This window comes from Canis lupus, chromosome 11 (genome assembly GCF_048164855.1).
Source record: "Canis lupus baileyi chromosome 11, mCanLup2.hap1, whole genome shotgun sequence".
NCBI lineage: Eukaryota > Metazoa > Chordata > Mammalia > Carnivora > Canidae > Canis > Canis lupus.
In genome coordinates, this window is record NC_132848.1 from 26032045 (window position 1) to 26046278 (window position 14234).

Here is a 14234-nt window from a genome sequence, read left to right on the forward strand (position 1 = left end):
GGAACTGTTCTATGTCTATGCCATCCAGTGTGACAGCCCCTCGCCACGGGGGGCTATTGAGCACTTAAAATGTGGCTACCGTAACCAAGGAACTGAATTGTTTATTTTAGTCCACTTTAATTTGTGTTGTTGTATTGAACAGCACGGTTCCGAAAGGCCTGGATTTTATTTTCTCTGGGTCCTAGGTGAGCATCTGCCTTGGAAGTTTCTGTAGAATGAATGAATGAAACGACTGAGTGAATGGGGACAACGTGGACCTCAGACCTTCCCCTCTTCATCCATTCTTTTCCTTTTCGACCTTTAAGTTTTCAAACTTGGCTGTGCTGTGGTTACCAGGGCAACACCTTCTGGAAGCCCAGTGGATGGGGGAGGGGAGCTCTCTGGAGTTCTTCCCCCTTCTCTTCTTGCTCTGAGGCCCGAGGACCAGCCCAGTTTGGGGAAGAACACAGGTGACTGGGGGACAGGACAGCACAGGTCTGCCTGGACATATAGGGTGGGGGGACCCTTGACTGGTCAGCCCCACTGGATCGCATTATCTCTGAGATGAGGAAGCCCTGAGCAGGAGTCAGGAGTCCTGGATTCTCTCCCCCACTTTGGCAAATGAGTCATTATACAGCTTCTATCAAATCACTTACCCTTCTGGGTCTCAGGTGCCTTTGCAAATAGGTCCCAGGTGCCTTCATGTGGTTGGTCTCTTCTGCCTTAAAGATCTAGAATTTCTCCCTCTGGCTCCCTGCCAAGCTGTTGGGGTTTTTAAGAGCCAGGCATGAATCTGGTTCATGTCTGTATCCTTCACACTCATCTGCCCTACTCTGTCCTCAAGTTGAGGGGGGCGCCTGGAGGACACAGCCTGCCCAGTGATTACAGCCTGGGTTCAGCTGCCCTCTGGTGGCCCAAAGTGGCAATGACCTCATGTCTGCTCGGCTGTTGTTTCCCCAGCAAGGGAACCATCTGCAGGCCTGGAAGTAAGTAGCCTCAGAGGACAGACTTTGACCCAAGCAAAAAAAAAAAAAAATCATTGTGGTAGCTTCCCAGGCAAGTGGTGCAGGCTCTAGAATCTCCACCTTGGGTTTGTTACAGCTGTGTGATTTTGAACAGGTCACAAGCTCTCTGAGCTCCAGTTTCTGTGAAAATGGGAATTGTTATCAGTCAGATGGGTTAAATTATACTGCAATAACAAACAATTCCAAAATCCCAGGGGCTCATAACAACAAAGATTTACTTCTCATTCATTTCTCATGTCCACTGTGGTTTGGATCCGCAGAAGCTCTGCTCTATGTCATCTCCACTCTGGGACCCACACTGATGGAGCAGCCACTTTCTGGAGCCTTGCTGGTCATTGAAGCAGAGGGAAGGAAGGAATGGTGAAATGTGCACTAGCTATGAAAAACTTTGGCTTGGACTCCCTCCCCCTCCTCCTCCTCCTCCTCCTTCTTTTTAAGTAGGCTCCATGCCCAACGTGGAGCCCAACTCCGATGAACCTAAGATCAAGACCTGAGCTGAGATCAAGAGTTGGACACTTAACTGATTGAGCCACCCAGGTACCCCTGGCCTAGACTCACTTCTGATCACAACTCACTGGCAAGAATTAGTCGCATGCCCCCCCCCCCCACAAGGAGGTGGGGAAGTTAACCCTACTATGTGAGAGAGGAGACGAGCCAGAAATACTTGATGAACTTGACTGATGACCCACTTGCACAATTGTAGGAATGAATACAGTGAGAAGTGCAATGAACTCAATCCATGCTAGCCATTAAAATTGTTGCCTTATAATTCTGGTTCCCTTTTTTATTTGCTCTCATGATTTCCTGTGACTTCCACATCAGTTCCACCTGTTTACAGCTGCAGATACAGAGGGAAGTAGACTTGCTGAGATTCACACAATGAAGCAGCAGCTGGACATCCAGGTCTCCAAATTCTGAGCCCCTCCTATTGTATGGGACAGAAAAGAGGGGGCTGTGCCCACCCAAGGTTCTCTGCAGGAGTGTTGATTGACAGTATGATGGTCTTTTGAGGGAGCCTGAAGCCTCTGCCCTCCTCCCAAAGCCGGTCTCTGGCCTCTCCAAGCCCTTTCCTAACCCCTCCACAGTGGAGAGCCAAGGGGGTGGAACAATGAGAAGCCTGTGCCACCCCCTCCAGAGCCAGAGTCTGAACATTGCAACCATTCCTACGCAGGGACCCTGCACATTCCCGCCTCCTGTCCTGTTCTGGGCCTGGCCCAGACACACCCACTGTATCCTGACAGCTCCCAGATGGTGGGAAAGGAAAAGCTCTCAGGACTCTGTAAAACATCTCAAAGCATTTAAAAACCTGCACAACAGTTTTGTGGGATCTTTTCCCCCCTGGCCCCCAGGAAGCCTCTAAGCCTTTTTAAAATCTTAGTGTCTAAACAGATGGGAAACCCCTGGCAAGACTTCCAAAGAAATCAGCCCATTCATCCAACAAGCAGGCTTTCACGGAGGCCCTGGCCAGTGCCAGGCAGGCTGTGGGCTGAGATGAGGATATGCCATTGCTGTTCTCCATAGACACATAAACAAAATCACAGCATAAGATTAGGGCTGTAGTGGGGAAAGCTGCTGGTGGGGTCAGGGAGGGCTTCCTGGAGGAGGTAGCAGCTGGAATGTCATCAGATTCTCTCCCTGGATCTAAGCCTTATGTGAAAAACTACCTCCTGGTCATTCATTCTCCCCTCCCACCACTTGCTGATATTCTATGCTTCAATCACATGACACCACTCACACTTCAGAAAGCACTGGGTTCTCTAGCCTCCATGGCTCTGCACTTGCTGACCACTCTTCCCCTTTTTTTTTAATATTTTATTTATTATTTATTTATTTTATTTTTGATAGTCACATAGAGAGAGAGAGGCACAGACATAGGCAGAGGGAGAAGCAGGCTCCATGCACTGGGAGCCCGACGTGGGATTCGATCCCAGGTCTCCAGGATCGCACCCTGGGCCAAAGGCAGGCTCCAAACCGCTGCGCCACCCAGGGATCCCGACTCTTCCCCTTATAGGGGAAACTCTTACTCAGCCTTCAAAACCCAGCTGCATAGTTCTGTCCTCCAGGAAGCTTTCCTTGACAAATCCTTGCCCCAAGAGTCTTCGGTTCTGTGTTCAGTTTCTCATACATACTTCTCCTTGCTGCAATGACACTTTTGTAATTTGTTTACACATCTGTCTGCCCCTCTAGTTTGTGAGCTCTCTTGATTCAGAGACTCTGTCTTTTGTCATTGCATTCTTGGTGCCAGGCCTCGTGCTGGGGTAGAGCAGGCACATGGCATGGCTCTGTGGGGTTCGGGAGGGTAGCTGTAAGAGGCACAGCATTCATACAGTGCTTACTTCCCAACTATCTCCTTCGACGTTTGCCACAACCCAGCGGGGCAGGCGGGGCAGGAGTGATATGGAAACAACCAGCTGTCTATGGAAAACGTGCCCTGAGCTGAGCACAATGCCAGGCACTGGCAGCGGACATTAATCTGGGCCTCAGTCCCCTATGATTCTCAGTGCCTGGCCCACAGAAACACTTGATGAATTCAGATGTATGTCTGAGAGCTAAGGAAACTTTTGCCCAGGATGTGCAATACAAATGAACAGTTTTATAGGATTTACTATTGTCAGGCTCTGACCTCAAGTTACTCCCCATACAGTCCTCTGGCGTGCTCTGGCAGATGGAAAAGTCTGGCATCATGGGCACTGGCCTGTTTCTGTGGGCCCTGATGACTGAGTCTATCCCCTCCCCCTCGCCAAAAAAAAAAAAAAATCCTCAGGATGCAGTCTGTTGTGTTAACATCCCGTTGGAGGCATTTCTTTCTAGTATCTAGAGCCAGAAATTTGTCTTTCATGAAGAGTCGATCTCTCTCCCTTCTATCGCATAACAAGAGTAAAATGATCTCTTCATGTTTCCTTTTTCCCTCTGGCCACCAGGAAGCTCAGAGACAAGTAATGGTATCACCATGGGAGTCAGAGTCAGAACATTTCCTCTCACCCCCCATGTATGTGGCTTCTTTAACTGAAACCTTCCTGAACCTCTTCCTTATTTATGGGAAGAGCAGGTGTAACTAAACATTTATGTAAGAAGCCCTGGGAACTGCAGGGCACCTGGGTGGCTCCATTGGTTAAGCCTCTGTCTTCAGCTCAGGTCATGATCCCAGGGTCCTGGATCAAGCCTCACGTCAGGGCCTCTCCCTCTCCTTCTGCCATTCCCCCTGCTCACGCTCGCTCTCTCCCAAATAAATAAATAAATAAAATCTGAAAGAAAGAAAGAAAGAAAGAAAGAAAGAAAGAAAGAAAGAAAGAAAGGAAAGAAAGCCCTAGAAACTGGGAAAGTTTAAGAGCAGAAGGCTTATGAGACTGGTTCACCCTCTCCGAGCCCAGGCTCCTCCTCAACAGCCCCCAGGGGCAGGGGGATGGGGAAGCCCTGCTGATGCCCTTGTGCAGAAGCAGTTCTCCCGTGAGGAAGACTGGCCACTGCCCAAGCCTCAGGTAAGGCCATGCCCAACATCCATCCTGCTGAGGTTAGGTGTTAATAACCTTGAACACACTCACACTTCCAATCCAGCGTGGCCTGAGGTTTGATTTTTAAAGAGGGGTGAGAAAAAGAGAATTTTCATGTGAAATCTCCTGACTTATAAATGTTGCCAATTAATTTGCATTTTGTTCAAACGCCTGTGTTGGACGAACCAAACTAGGCTGCAGGCCAGATCTAGCCTGAGGCCCTCGCAGGCTCAGCCAGTCCAGCCCAATCTACCTCCAACAGGGCCTTTTTGGTGTGTTTGGACTGAGCGGTAGGAGGGTGGTTCACATAATCTCTTCTGGATTCTGCCCCATTGCCAACATCCCCATAGAGCTGCCTTGTTCTGAGATGACCCCAGCCCAGATGATGCTGGTCCAGAGGCACGCTGCCCCCAAGCTGGACCATACACAAGACATTGCCCTAGCCTTAGATGATTGGTTTAAAATAGGCACCTGCCCTAGGATAAGCTAGTGAATCCCTCCCATAGGATACTGGTGCTTGAGGCCAGAGAGAGGGACCGGTCACTAACTTCCCAGTAGCTGGAGCAGTGGTCAGCAAGTGGCTGCTACATTTTCCATAATCAGGGGGTCCAGGGGTGGCTCATGAAGTGGGTGCACAGAAGCAAGAATTAAAAATGGGGTGAGAGGGACGCCTGGGTGGCTTAGCAATTGAGCATCTGCCTTCGGCTCAGGGCGTGATCCCAGGATCCTGGGATCAAGTCCTGCATCGGGCTCCTTGCAGGGACCCAGCTTCTCCCTCTACCTGTGTCTCTGCCTCTTTCTCTGTGTCTCTCATCAATCAATCAATCAATCAATCAATCTTTAAAAAATGGGGCAAGGGGCAGCCCGGGTGGCTCAGCGGTTTAGCGCCACCTTCGGCCCAGGGCATGATCCTGGAGTCCCGGGATCGAGTCCCACATCAGGCTCCCTGCATGGAGCCTGCTTCTACCTCTGCCTGTGTCTCTGCTTCTCTCTCTCTTTGTATCTCTCATGAATAAATAAATAAAATCTTTTTTTTATTTATGATAGTCACAGAGAGAGAGAGAGAGAGAGAGGCAGAGACACAGGCAGAGAGAGAAGCAGGCTCCATGCACCGGGAGCCGACGTGGGATTCGATCCCGGGTCTCCAGGATCGCGCCCTGGGCCAAAGGCAGGCGCTAAACCGCTGCGCCACCCAGGGATCCCAATAAATAAAATCTTTTTTTTAAAAAAAAAAGGGAATATTGCATTTTCATGTTTTTGGCTTTTTTTTTTCTTTTTTTTTTTATGAAGATCCAGTGAGATGACAGACATGATCCTCCCTCCGGGAAAGGAGACAGTCCTGCAGAAATAGTCACGAAGTCTTTATTATTGCAAGAAACTAAGAGGGAAGCTACAGACAAGGAGAGTGAGACAGCTGCCAATCACACAGGAGGAGGGCTCTCTGTGGGGCTAGGGTGGTGCTGGGCAGGGGGTATAGGATCTGAAGGGTGGGGCGAGGGGCAGGGCCCTTGGGGAAGGAGAGATAGAGAAGTCTGGCAGAGGGAGGGAGGTGGGAACTGTTGCTGGCACCCCCCTCCATGCTACTCACAAGCTCACACTATCCCCACCACCTCCCACTCTCCCTCTCACACAGACAGACCTGCATCTCCCCTTCCCCACATGCCTCTCCACTGCCCCCAAGATACTCTGTCTCTCTGTCTCTCTCTCACACACACACCTCCTTTCTCTATGGCCTTACCCCCTCTGCCTCCCCATCTCACACTCTCACCAGTGCCAAGCCTGAGTCCAGGGGAGGGGCCTGGGATGGACCAAGTAGACACCCCTCCAAATAGGGCCCTTTCCTTGGGTCAGCTTTGAAGTGGGCCCTGTGAAGCTGCAGGGTGGATGCCTTGGGTGGAGTGGGCCACTGAGCATCACCAGGGATTCGGTGAGGGGGTGGAATCCAGAGGCTAGGACAGGCAGGGACAGCGGTGCCTGACGCCAGGTGAGGGGCAAGAGTGCTGAGCAGCACAAAGGCACTGGGGGTCAATGGGGAATAAACCTAGAGGGCAGGCGTGGAGTGAACTGGCTCGACGTGGAAAGCAAGCCCTGGGCCAGTGGCAGCGACACCTTAAGGTACCCAGGTGCCCCATCTCACTGGGTGCACCCAGGGTCCACCCTGAGCAACCAGAAGCCTCTGCTACGAGGATCCAGGCTCCGGAGGGATGGCCTGGAGGACCATGGGTTGTCCTCTCTCTGGCCCAGGGTCTCCAGTTGGGCGAGGGGGTGGTGCAGGAGGGGGAGGACGCCCGGTCCCCGCCCGGAGGTGGGGTGGGGGTGGGGACTGGCCACCGGCGCGGGTCAGCTCAGACCTCGGGCCCTCCGAAGGCCAAGTTGTCGCGGACCATCAGGGTCTTGCGGAGGTCACGGTCCACCAGGGGGCGCTGCATGCGCCACTTGTGCGCCTCCTGCAGGCCAGGCTCGAAGTAGTAGATGCAGGCGCCGAAGCCCACGAGGATGAGCACGGAGATGACCAGGTACACGGGCACGAACCAGTCCAGGAAGTGCGGCATCGCGGCGGCTCAGCTGCCGAGACAAGGGCGGCGAGCGCTGGCGGAGCTGCCCCTCGTCCCGCCCGCCGGCCCAGGGGAGACGCGCAGGCTGCCCGGGGCCAGGACGTCAGCACCACCTTAGAGACGAGAAGCGCCCAGGAGGGCGGCGGGCATGACCGGGCAGCCCGGCCCCGCCCCCGCCCCCACCAGGAGCAGAGCTGCCCCCATCACAGGCGCCCACCTGGCCCCTACTCACTCTTTAAAAAGGCAGCTTATGGCTGAGGGCCGCACCTGGCTCAGCCCCTCTGGGGCACAGGTGCCCTCCAGCCAAGTTCCCTAAGCTCTCTGGGTCCCAGCATCCTTGGCCTCTGTGGAAGGGGACACTAACCGAGCCTAGGGGGGACTCAGAGCACTCAGTAAAGGACAGCTGGGGCTGTGCCTCCTCTGAGCCAACCCCTGGGGCTGGACTGCGCAGTTGCGGATGCTGCCCCTAGCCAGACCCTCACAGATGACTGGGTCCCCAGCCGCCCGCACATCCTGGCTGGGTGTGGCCTGGTGAAAGTGTGCTGAACAAACACCCATCCCCAGGGGATCAGGTTGGTGTCAACAGGGTGGGCACAGGCTCCCGGAATTCAGGCCCACGCCCAAGTTCGTAATTATAAGCCTGTGGACACAAGCACCAGCCCAAAAACCTTGGGCCTTGGGTTTCCATATCTGTAAAGTGGGAATGAAGGTAGTGCCTAGACCGCACAGCTGTTGTGACCATTAAATGGTTGATTTATGTAAAATACTCAGAATTAATGCCAGGCCCATAACACCTGCTACATAGTTCTGACTCTCTGAGCCTCAGTTTCCTTATCTATAAAATGGGGATAGAAACAGGATCCATTTCTTTTTTTTTTTTTTTCCAGGATCCATTTCTTAAGGTCACTGTGAATATTTGACAATATACGGCCTGGCGAGCATTTAGCACCATGCTACATGGTCCAGAGTCAGCCTCGCTTTACTTCACCTACTGTTATTTCCTCTGCCAACCAGAGGCAGGAAAACAGCAGGTAGGTAGCAGGTATAAGGTGCTTCACAAATGTTACATATACCCAGACCCGTTAGAATGGCCCAAAGGTCCCCACAGCTGCACTCTGCCAACCTCCCAGCCTCATCTCTCAGCCTCCGTGCCATCCTCCAGGACTGCTTGTCAGTCACCTGCATGCACCTGCGTGTCTTTCATACACTTTCATTTTCCCTGGAGCATCTTTTGGACTGTGGGGCAGACTCCTACTCACACTTCAAAGCTAGATCGCAGACTATCCCTTCCAGGAATGGGATAAAGCAAGACCCATTTAACTTCCCCTTAAACCTTTCCTGAGGGGGAAGAAGGGGGTAGGGTGAGGAACCCCACCTCTGCCAGCAAGACAGGGAAAGCACTGTTCGAATGTGCTCACAAACCTTACATGAGGCCTATGGGGTAGGTGTCACTGTCTGCATTTTACTGAGACCCGGATGGGTCTGCTAACTTGCCCTGGGTTACCCAATCGGAAGGTAACTAAGAGCTGGACCCCAACCCCCTAGAGGTGTCCTGGGGGTTGAGTCCTCCGAGGTGGGTAAAGACACCTGAGCAGAATGAAATGAGCAGAGGCCCATGTTGGCTTCTGGGGAGGGAAGAAGTGATGGACAGAACAACCTCTAGGGCAAGCTAAAGAGAAGCTCTTGCTTCTCAGACTTCTGTCTCTGAACTCCAGCTCCTCTTGTCCCACTATTTCCAGGTGGTCTCCAAGGTGGGCCATGACCCCAGGAGGAGAGAGAGATGCTGCTTCCTGATCCCGCATCCATCCGGTGCCTGCCGCCCACCCAGGGTTCCCATTGGCTGTTCTGAAGCACAGACAACGTCTCAAGGTGCCCTATTCATGGAGAAGTAAAACGAAGTGTGCTTAGCCATGCCCTCCTTAACTATCTGCCTTTCTGGACAGCCAAAGAGTTCAGAATCGTTTGGTGCTGCTGGGTTGAGGGGAAGTCAGGAAAAGAGGACCTCAGGCAGAAAGGCTGCTCCAAATTAATCTGATGCCAAATGATTCATGCCCCACCCCTGGCCACAGGCAGGACTCCAGGGCCCTTGCAGCATAAACATGAGAATGAGCATCTTGGGCAGAGCTGAAGCCACTTGGGCTGCCGTGGTGTGGGTCTAGGGAGCACAACTTAGATTCTCCCAACCTCTCCAGCCTTGTGAACAAAACCCCAGGCATTTCATGCAGACTGAGGACCCCTAGACCTCCTCCTGGATTCTCAGGGGACTAGCCTCCCTGAAACAACAGATCACTCACTGGCCTCCGATGTGACCTTGAGCCACACCTCACCCTCTCTGGGCTTCAGAGTTCCCCATGCACGGTGACAAGTTGGGAGAGGGGGTCACCAGGAATTTTGCAGCCCCGTTCTAGCCAGTCACATCCAGGACAGTGTGAGGGTTGGAGAGCCCCGCTGCCTGCCTCCCAAGCCACTGGCAACACTCGGTGCCCCCTCCCCGCCGCATGCCCGCAGACCCACCTCACGTGCAGATGCCTGTTCTGGGGGCTCCGTGCTGAGCACACCACCTCAGCCTGAGCAGCTCAGCGTCGGCCTGCAGACTCAGACACAGCTGCTGTCTCCAGAGACACTGCCATCTGCAACCGCCCTGGGTGCTGGAGGCAGAGAAAGGGCGAGGCCAGTGCCCCCCTGTGGGAGACTGAGCTTCTTGGGCCCCGGGGCTCTGACTGGGCCAGGACGGGGCAGTCCCGGGCTGGCAAGGCACACTGGCACCTCTCCCTGCCCATCAGAGACCCTTCCCCCTACCCCCCACCCTCAGGATGGCAGGAGGCGGGACGTGTCGCAGCCAATCAGTACACTGGCAGAGCAAGGGCTTTATCCTCCGTTGCCCTGGCAACCAGCCTCCTCTTCTGGATCCCTCGCACTGTGCACGTGGTACAGAAATGACAGTCGTGGCAGGGTTGGGAGAATTCGGGGAGGGATGGGAACCACCCAGCAGGCTGCTGGGTCCCCTGGCTGCTGAGCCTGGAGACGAGGGGACCGCAGCTGAGATAAATGGGTTTGGAGGCTTGCTGTTTGTGGGTAGGGAGAGATGAGGGTCCCCAGCAGGCAGGTGGGGACAGAGAAGTAGCGACTAGTAGAACCAACAAGAGTTGTATGTTGTAAAGGAAAGAACCAAGACTGAGACTGAGACTCTGGACACATCAGTCTGATGTAGACCCTGCACTCAGCGCTTTATTTATATTGATCCATTTATCCGTCATCCAAGGTCACGCAGCAAGAAAGTAACAATGCGGGATCCCTGGGTGGCGCAGCGGTTTAGCGCCTGCCTTTGGCCCGGGGCGCGATCCTGGAGACCCGGGATCGAATCCCACGTCAGGCTCCCGGTGCATGGAGCCTGCTTCTCCCTCTGCCTATGTCTCTGCCTCTCTCTCTCTCTCTCTCTCTCTCTCTCTGTGTGTGTGTGTGTGTGTGTGTGACTATCATGAATAAATAAAAAAATTAAAAAAAACATTTGTTAAAAAAAAAAAAAAAGAAAGAAAGTAACAATGCCAGAGTCAGAGCCCTAACCTGACCTTCCGGCCCCCACAGGGGCTGCCTCTCCAGACTCTGCTTCACCAGCCCCACAGTCCCCTTGACTGGGACACGGCCTCTGATGGTTGTGACTCCCAGGCACTGAGAACACCAACATCCCAGGCATGGTCCCACACACCACTTCATTCCATCCTCCAGCTGGATTGGTGTTGAGAGCTGATCTGGGACGAGGCAGCTACAGCTCAGAGAAGTGACACCACTTACCTTCTCCTTCCTCTAGGTCACCCAGCTTCTCAGTGACAAAGCCGGGGAGTAGGGGTGGGGTCAGGGGTCCACCTCCCAAGCCTCCTGTGCTATGGACAGAGAGTCAGCAAAGTGTCAGGCACCTAGTGTGCATTCCGTAAATATCAGTGATTGTTGTCTCAGGAGGACAGAGCAGCCCTGGAGGCCTATGGGGCGGGAAAGAGGCTTCAAGGAACCACTTCCCCAGGGAGTCCATTCCCAGAAACCTGAGGACAGGCAGATGGGAGAGGCCGTGGGGAGAGATGCCTTCAGGACCCTGGGTTCCCCATGCCACAGATACCCTGCCTGCTCTGGGACCATCTGGACCCCTGCAAGGGTGGTGGGTCCTCTCCAGCATATATGCGGTATGGGGAGTGAATTTGAGTTCATAGAGGGATTTGTAATGAGGCCAAGTACATATAGTAAAATACAGATCTTAAGTGATGAATGTTTATCTGTGTATACAGCTGTGATCAATGTCTAGATTTCCATCTCCCCAGACTATTCCCTCCTGCCTCTTGCCAGTCAATACATACTTCCCAAAGGTACCCACTGATTTCTATCACCATAAGTTAGGTTTTCCTCTATTTTATTTGATGCAAATGGACTCAAACAATACGGACTCTTTTGTGTCTGGCTTCTGTTGCTCAGCACAGTGTTTTTGCTACTCACTGATGTGGCTACACTGATCAGTACACCACAACCAGTTTATGTGTTGACCCCTGAAGGACAGTTGGCTTGTTTCCAGTCCAGTATGAGACTATTGAGAGCAAAGCTTCCACAGTGCTCCTCAACAGTCTGGAGTGGGAGGACAGAGAGGAGTTGGGGGAGGGATGACAAAGGAATGCAGAGAAACTTTCGGGGGATAATGGACATGTACATTACGTTGATTGTGTGGTGGCTTCCTAGGTGGACACATAGCTCAAATTTATCAAACTGTATATTTTAAATATGTGCACCTTGGGGCGCCTGGATGGTTCAGTTGGTTAAGCGTCTGCTTTCAGTTCAGGGTCCTGGGATCAAGCTGCATCAGGCTCCCTGCTCAGTGGGGAGTCCGCTTCTCCCTCTCCCTCTGCCCCTTCCATCTGCTCATGTTCTCTCCCTCCTTGTCTCTTAAATAAACAAATAAAATCTTTAAAAGTAAATTTAAAAAATAAAATTTTAAAATATTAAAAAATATGTGTAGCTTCTCATGTATCAATCATACTTTGATAAAGCTGTAAAAATGTGATTAACAGCTTTAGATACTTTTAGCCATATAATTCTTTATTCATACACAAACATATGAGAAGTTCAATATAAAGTAGAGATAATGGGATCCCTGGGTGGCGCAGCGGTTTGGCGCCTGCCTTTGGCCCAGGGCGTGATCCTGGAGACCCGGGATCGAATCCCACGTCGGGCTCCCGGTGCATGGAGCCTGCTTCTCCCTCTGCCTGTGTCTCTGCCTCTCTCTCTCTCTCCGTGTGACTATCATAAATAATAAATAAAATTTAAAAAAAATAAATAAAGTAGAGATAAAGCCTGAGCTGCTTCTGTTAAATAATGGGGTGCAGTTTCTGGACCCTACCTACACAGCTTCCCCTTATCCCTACAGTACATCCCTGACACATCTCCCCAGGGCTCTATAGAAGCCAGTTTGAAAAACACTATCTCAGGGGCACCTGGGTGGCTCAGTTAAGTGTCTTGCCTTCAGCTCAGGTCATGATCTCAGGGTCCTGGGACTGAGCCCCACAATGGGCTCCCTGCTCAGTGGGGAGCCTGCTTCTCCCCCTACTTGTGTTCTCTCTCTCTTAAATACATAAATAAAATCTTTAAGAAAAATAAAGAAAGAAAGAGAGAAAGAAAGAAAGAAAGAAGAAAGAAAGAAAGAAAGAAAGAAAGAAAGAAAGAAAGAAAGAAAGAAAGAAAGAGAGAGAAAGAAAAACACTATCCCCACTATCCCACAGGGTGTCTGATGACCCTGCCAGCTCCAAATGTTCTTGATATAATAACCTCCAGGCCTGGGTCTGGCCTTCCTGCCCATCCCTACCCTTCATCACAGTATCCTACACACAGCTCTTTTCTATTCCACTGCTCATGTGACAAGCACCAACTCATTTTAACATCTCAGCCAATAGTCACATCCCCAGCCAAGTGTAGCGATGGCTCCCCAGGGACCCTTCATGCTTCTGGGCTCCTGCTGCTTCCTGGGGTGGCTCTCACCAAATGTGCTGCATTGGTTCTTGTCATCTGGCCATCTGCCGTTGAAGCCAGGATGACACCTCTGGTGCTTGGGTCACCAGTGCTCAGCACCAGGCCTGGCCCAAGGCAGGCACTCAGTATGTGTTAATTGAAGGTCTCAGAAAGTGCTGACAGGGCCAGAGCCTCTCCAGGCCACTCCAAGGGCCTCGGTCATCTCTGTAGCCTCCTTTCTCCCCACTTTCTCTTCACTCCATCTGCTTCAGCCACTGGCCTCCTTGCTGTTCCTCAGAAGTGCCAGGGATGCTCCCCCCTTAGGCTCTTGGCATTTGCTGCTCCTTCTGCCCGAATCCTCTTCAATATACTTAACTGGCTCCTCTCCCGTTGAATTCAGGCCTCTGTTCAAGCATCACCTGCTGACAGAGGCCTCCCCTCACCTAACATAGCTTCTTCCTGTCCCTCTCTATCCCCCAGCTTGGCTTACCTTATGTTCAGAGTACTCATCACCATCGGGCTTTTGGGGAGTCCCCTCCACATCCCACGCCAGAAGAATCAAAGCCCATCTGTGCTGGGGCAGGAACTCCACAAAGTCACTTCCAGCTCTTTCTAAGCAAGATATAGTCTAGTCTGCAGTGAGAAGGATTTAGGTAAGACAGGGAGTATGTCTCTGTGTGATCAGGACCTGGCTCCCCAACCCCAGCGTTGATACATAATGTCTGATTCATCTGTATTCTCGAGGTGGGGGGTAGGGTCTGCCCTAGGAGATGATGAAAGAATCACTGCTTAGAATTAATCAATGGATATAAATCAATCCATTCATTCAACAAATAATTACCAAGCAACTACCACAGGCCAGGCACTTTTTAAAGTGCTAGACAGGGGCACGTAGGTGGCTTAGTTGGCTGAGTGTCTGCTTTCGGCTCAGATCATGATCCCAGAGTCCTGGGACTGAGCCCCATGTCTGGTTCCCTGCTCAGTGGGGAGTTTACTTCTTCATTTCCCTCTGCCCCTCACTCCTGCTCATTCTTTCTCTCAAATAAATATTTTTAAAAATGAAGTGTTGGACATACAAAATGACAAAGTTTCTACTCTCCTGTGTCTTACACTGTAGCTGGAGAGACAATGAGTAAGTAATTTTATAACTATTGAGAGAAGCAACCAGCCATGGGCTCTGCACATCCCTGCGGATTCTTGCT

General features: G+C 52.0%; 1 protein-coding gene and 1 long non-coding RNA gene across 4 annotated transcripts; one reads left to right on the top strand and one right to left on the bottom strand.

The window, feature by feature from the left end:
• Nucleotides 1-21: 21 nt before the first annotated feature.
• On the top strand, nt 22-1788 carry LOC140642745 (uncharacterized). Its single transcript, XR_012039154.1, has 3 exons — nt 22-185; nt 306-449; nt 1265-1788. It is a non-coding gene; the product is annotated as an uncharacterized lncRNA (long non-coding RNA).
• Nucleotides 1789-5841: 4053 nt separating this feature from the next.
• On the bottom strand, nt 5842-9928 carry SMIM45 (small integral membrane protein 45). 3 transcript variants are annotated; one of them, XM_072843726.1, is made up of 2 exons: nt 9565-9928; nt 5842-7060 (listed from the first exon to the last, which is right to left on the bottom strand). In XM_072843726.1, exon 2 carries the CDS (start codon nt 7045-7047, stop codon nt 6841-6843), a length of 207 nt encoding a protein of 68 aa, XP_072699827.1. In that variant the 5' UTR covers nt 7048-7060; nt 9565-9928; the 3' UTR covers nt 5842-6840. The 3 variants fall into 3 exon arrangements, with proteins under 3 accessions (XP_072699827.1, XP_072699826.1, XP_072699828.1); XM_072843725.1 differs by having other exon boundaries at nt 5842-7163; nt 9565-9926; XM_072843727.1 differs by lacking the exon at nt 9565-9928 and adding an exon at nt 7283-7679.
• Nucleotides 9929-14234: the final 4306 nt, after the last annotated feature.

Excerpts from the sequence above, each read along its gene's own strand:
- SMIM45 (XM_072843726.1), bottom strand. The coding sequence starts at position 7,047 with ATGCCGCACTTCCTGGACTGGTTCGTGCCCGTGTACCTGGTCATCTCC.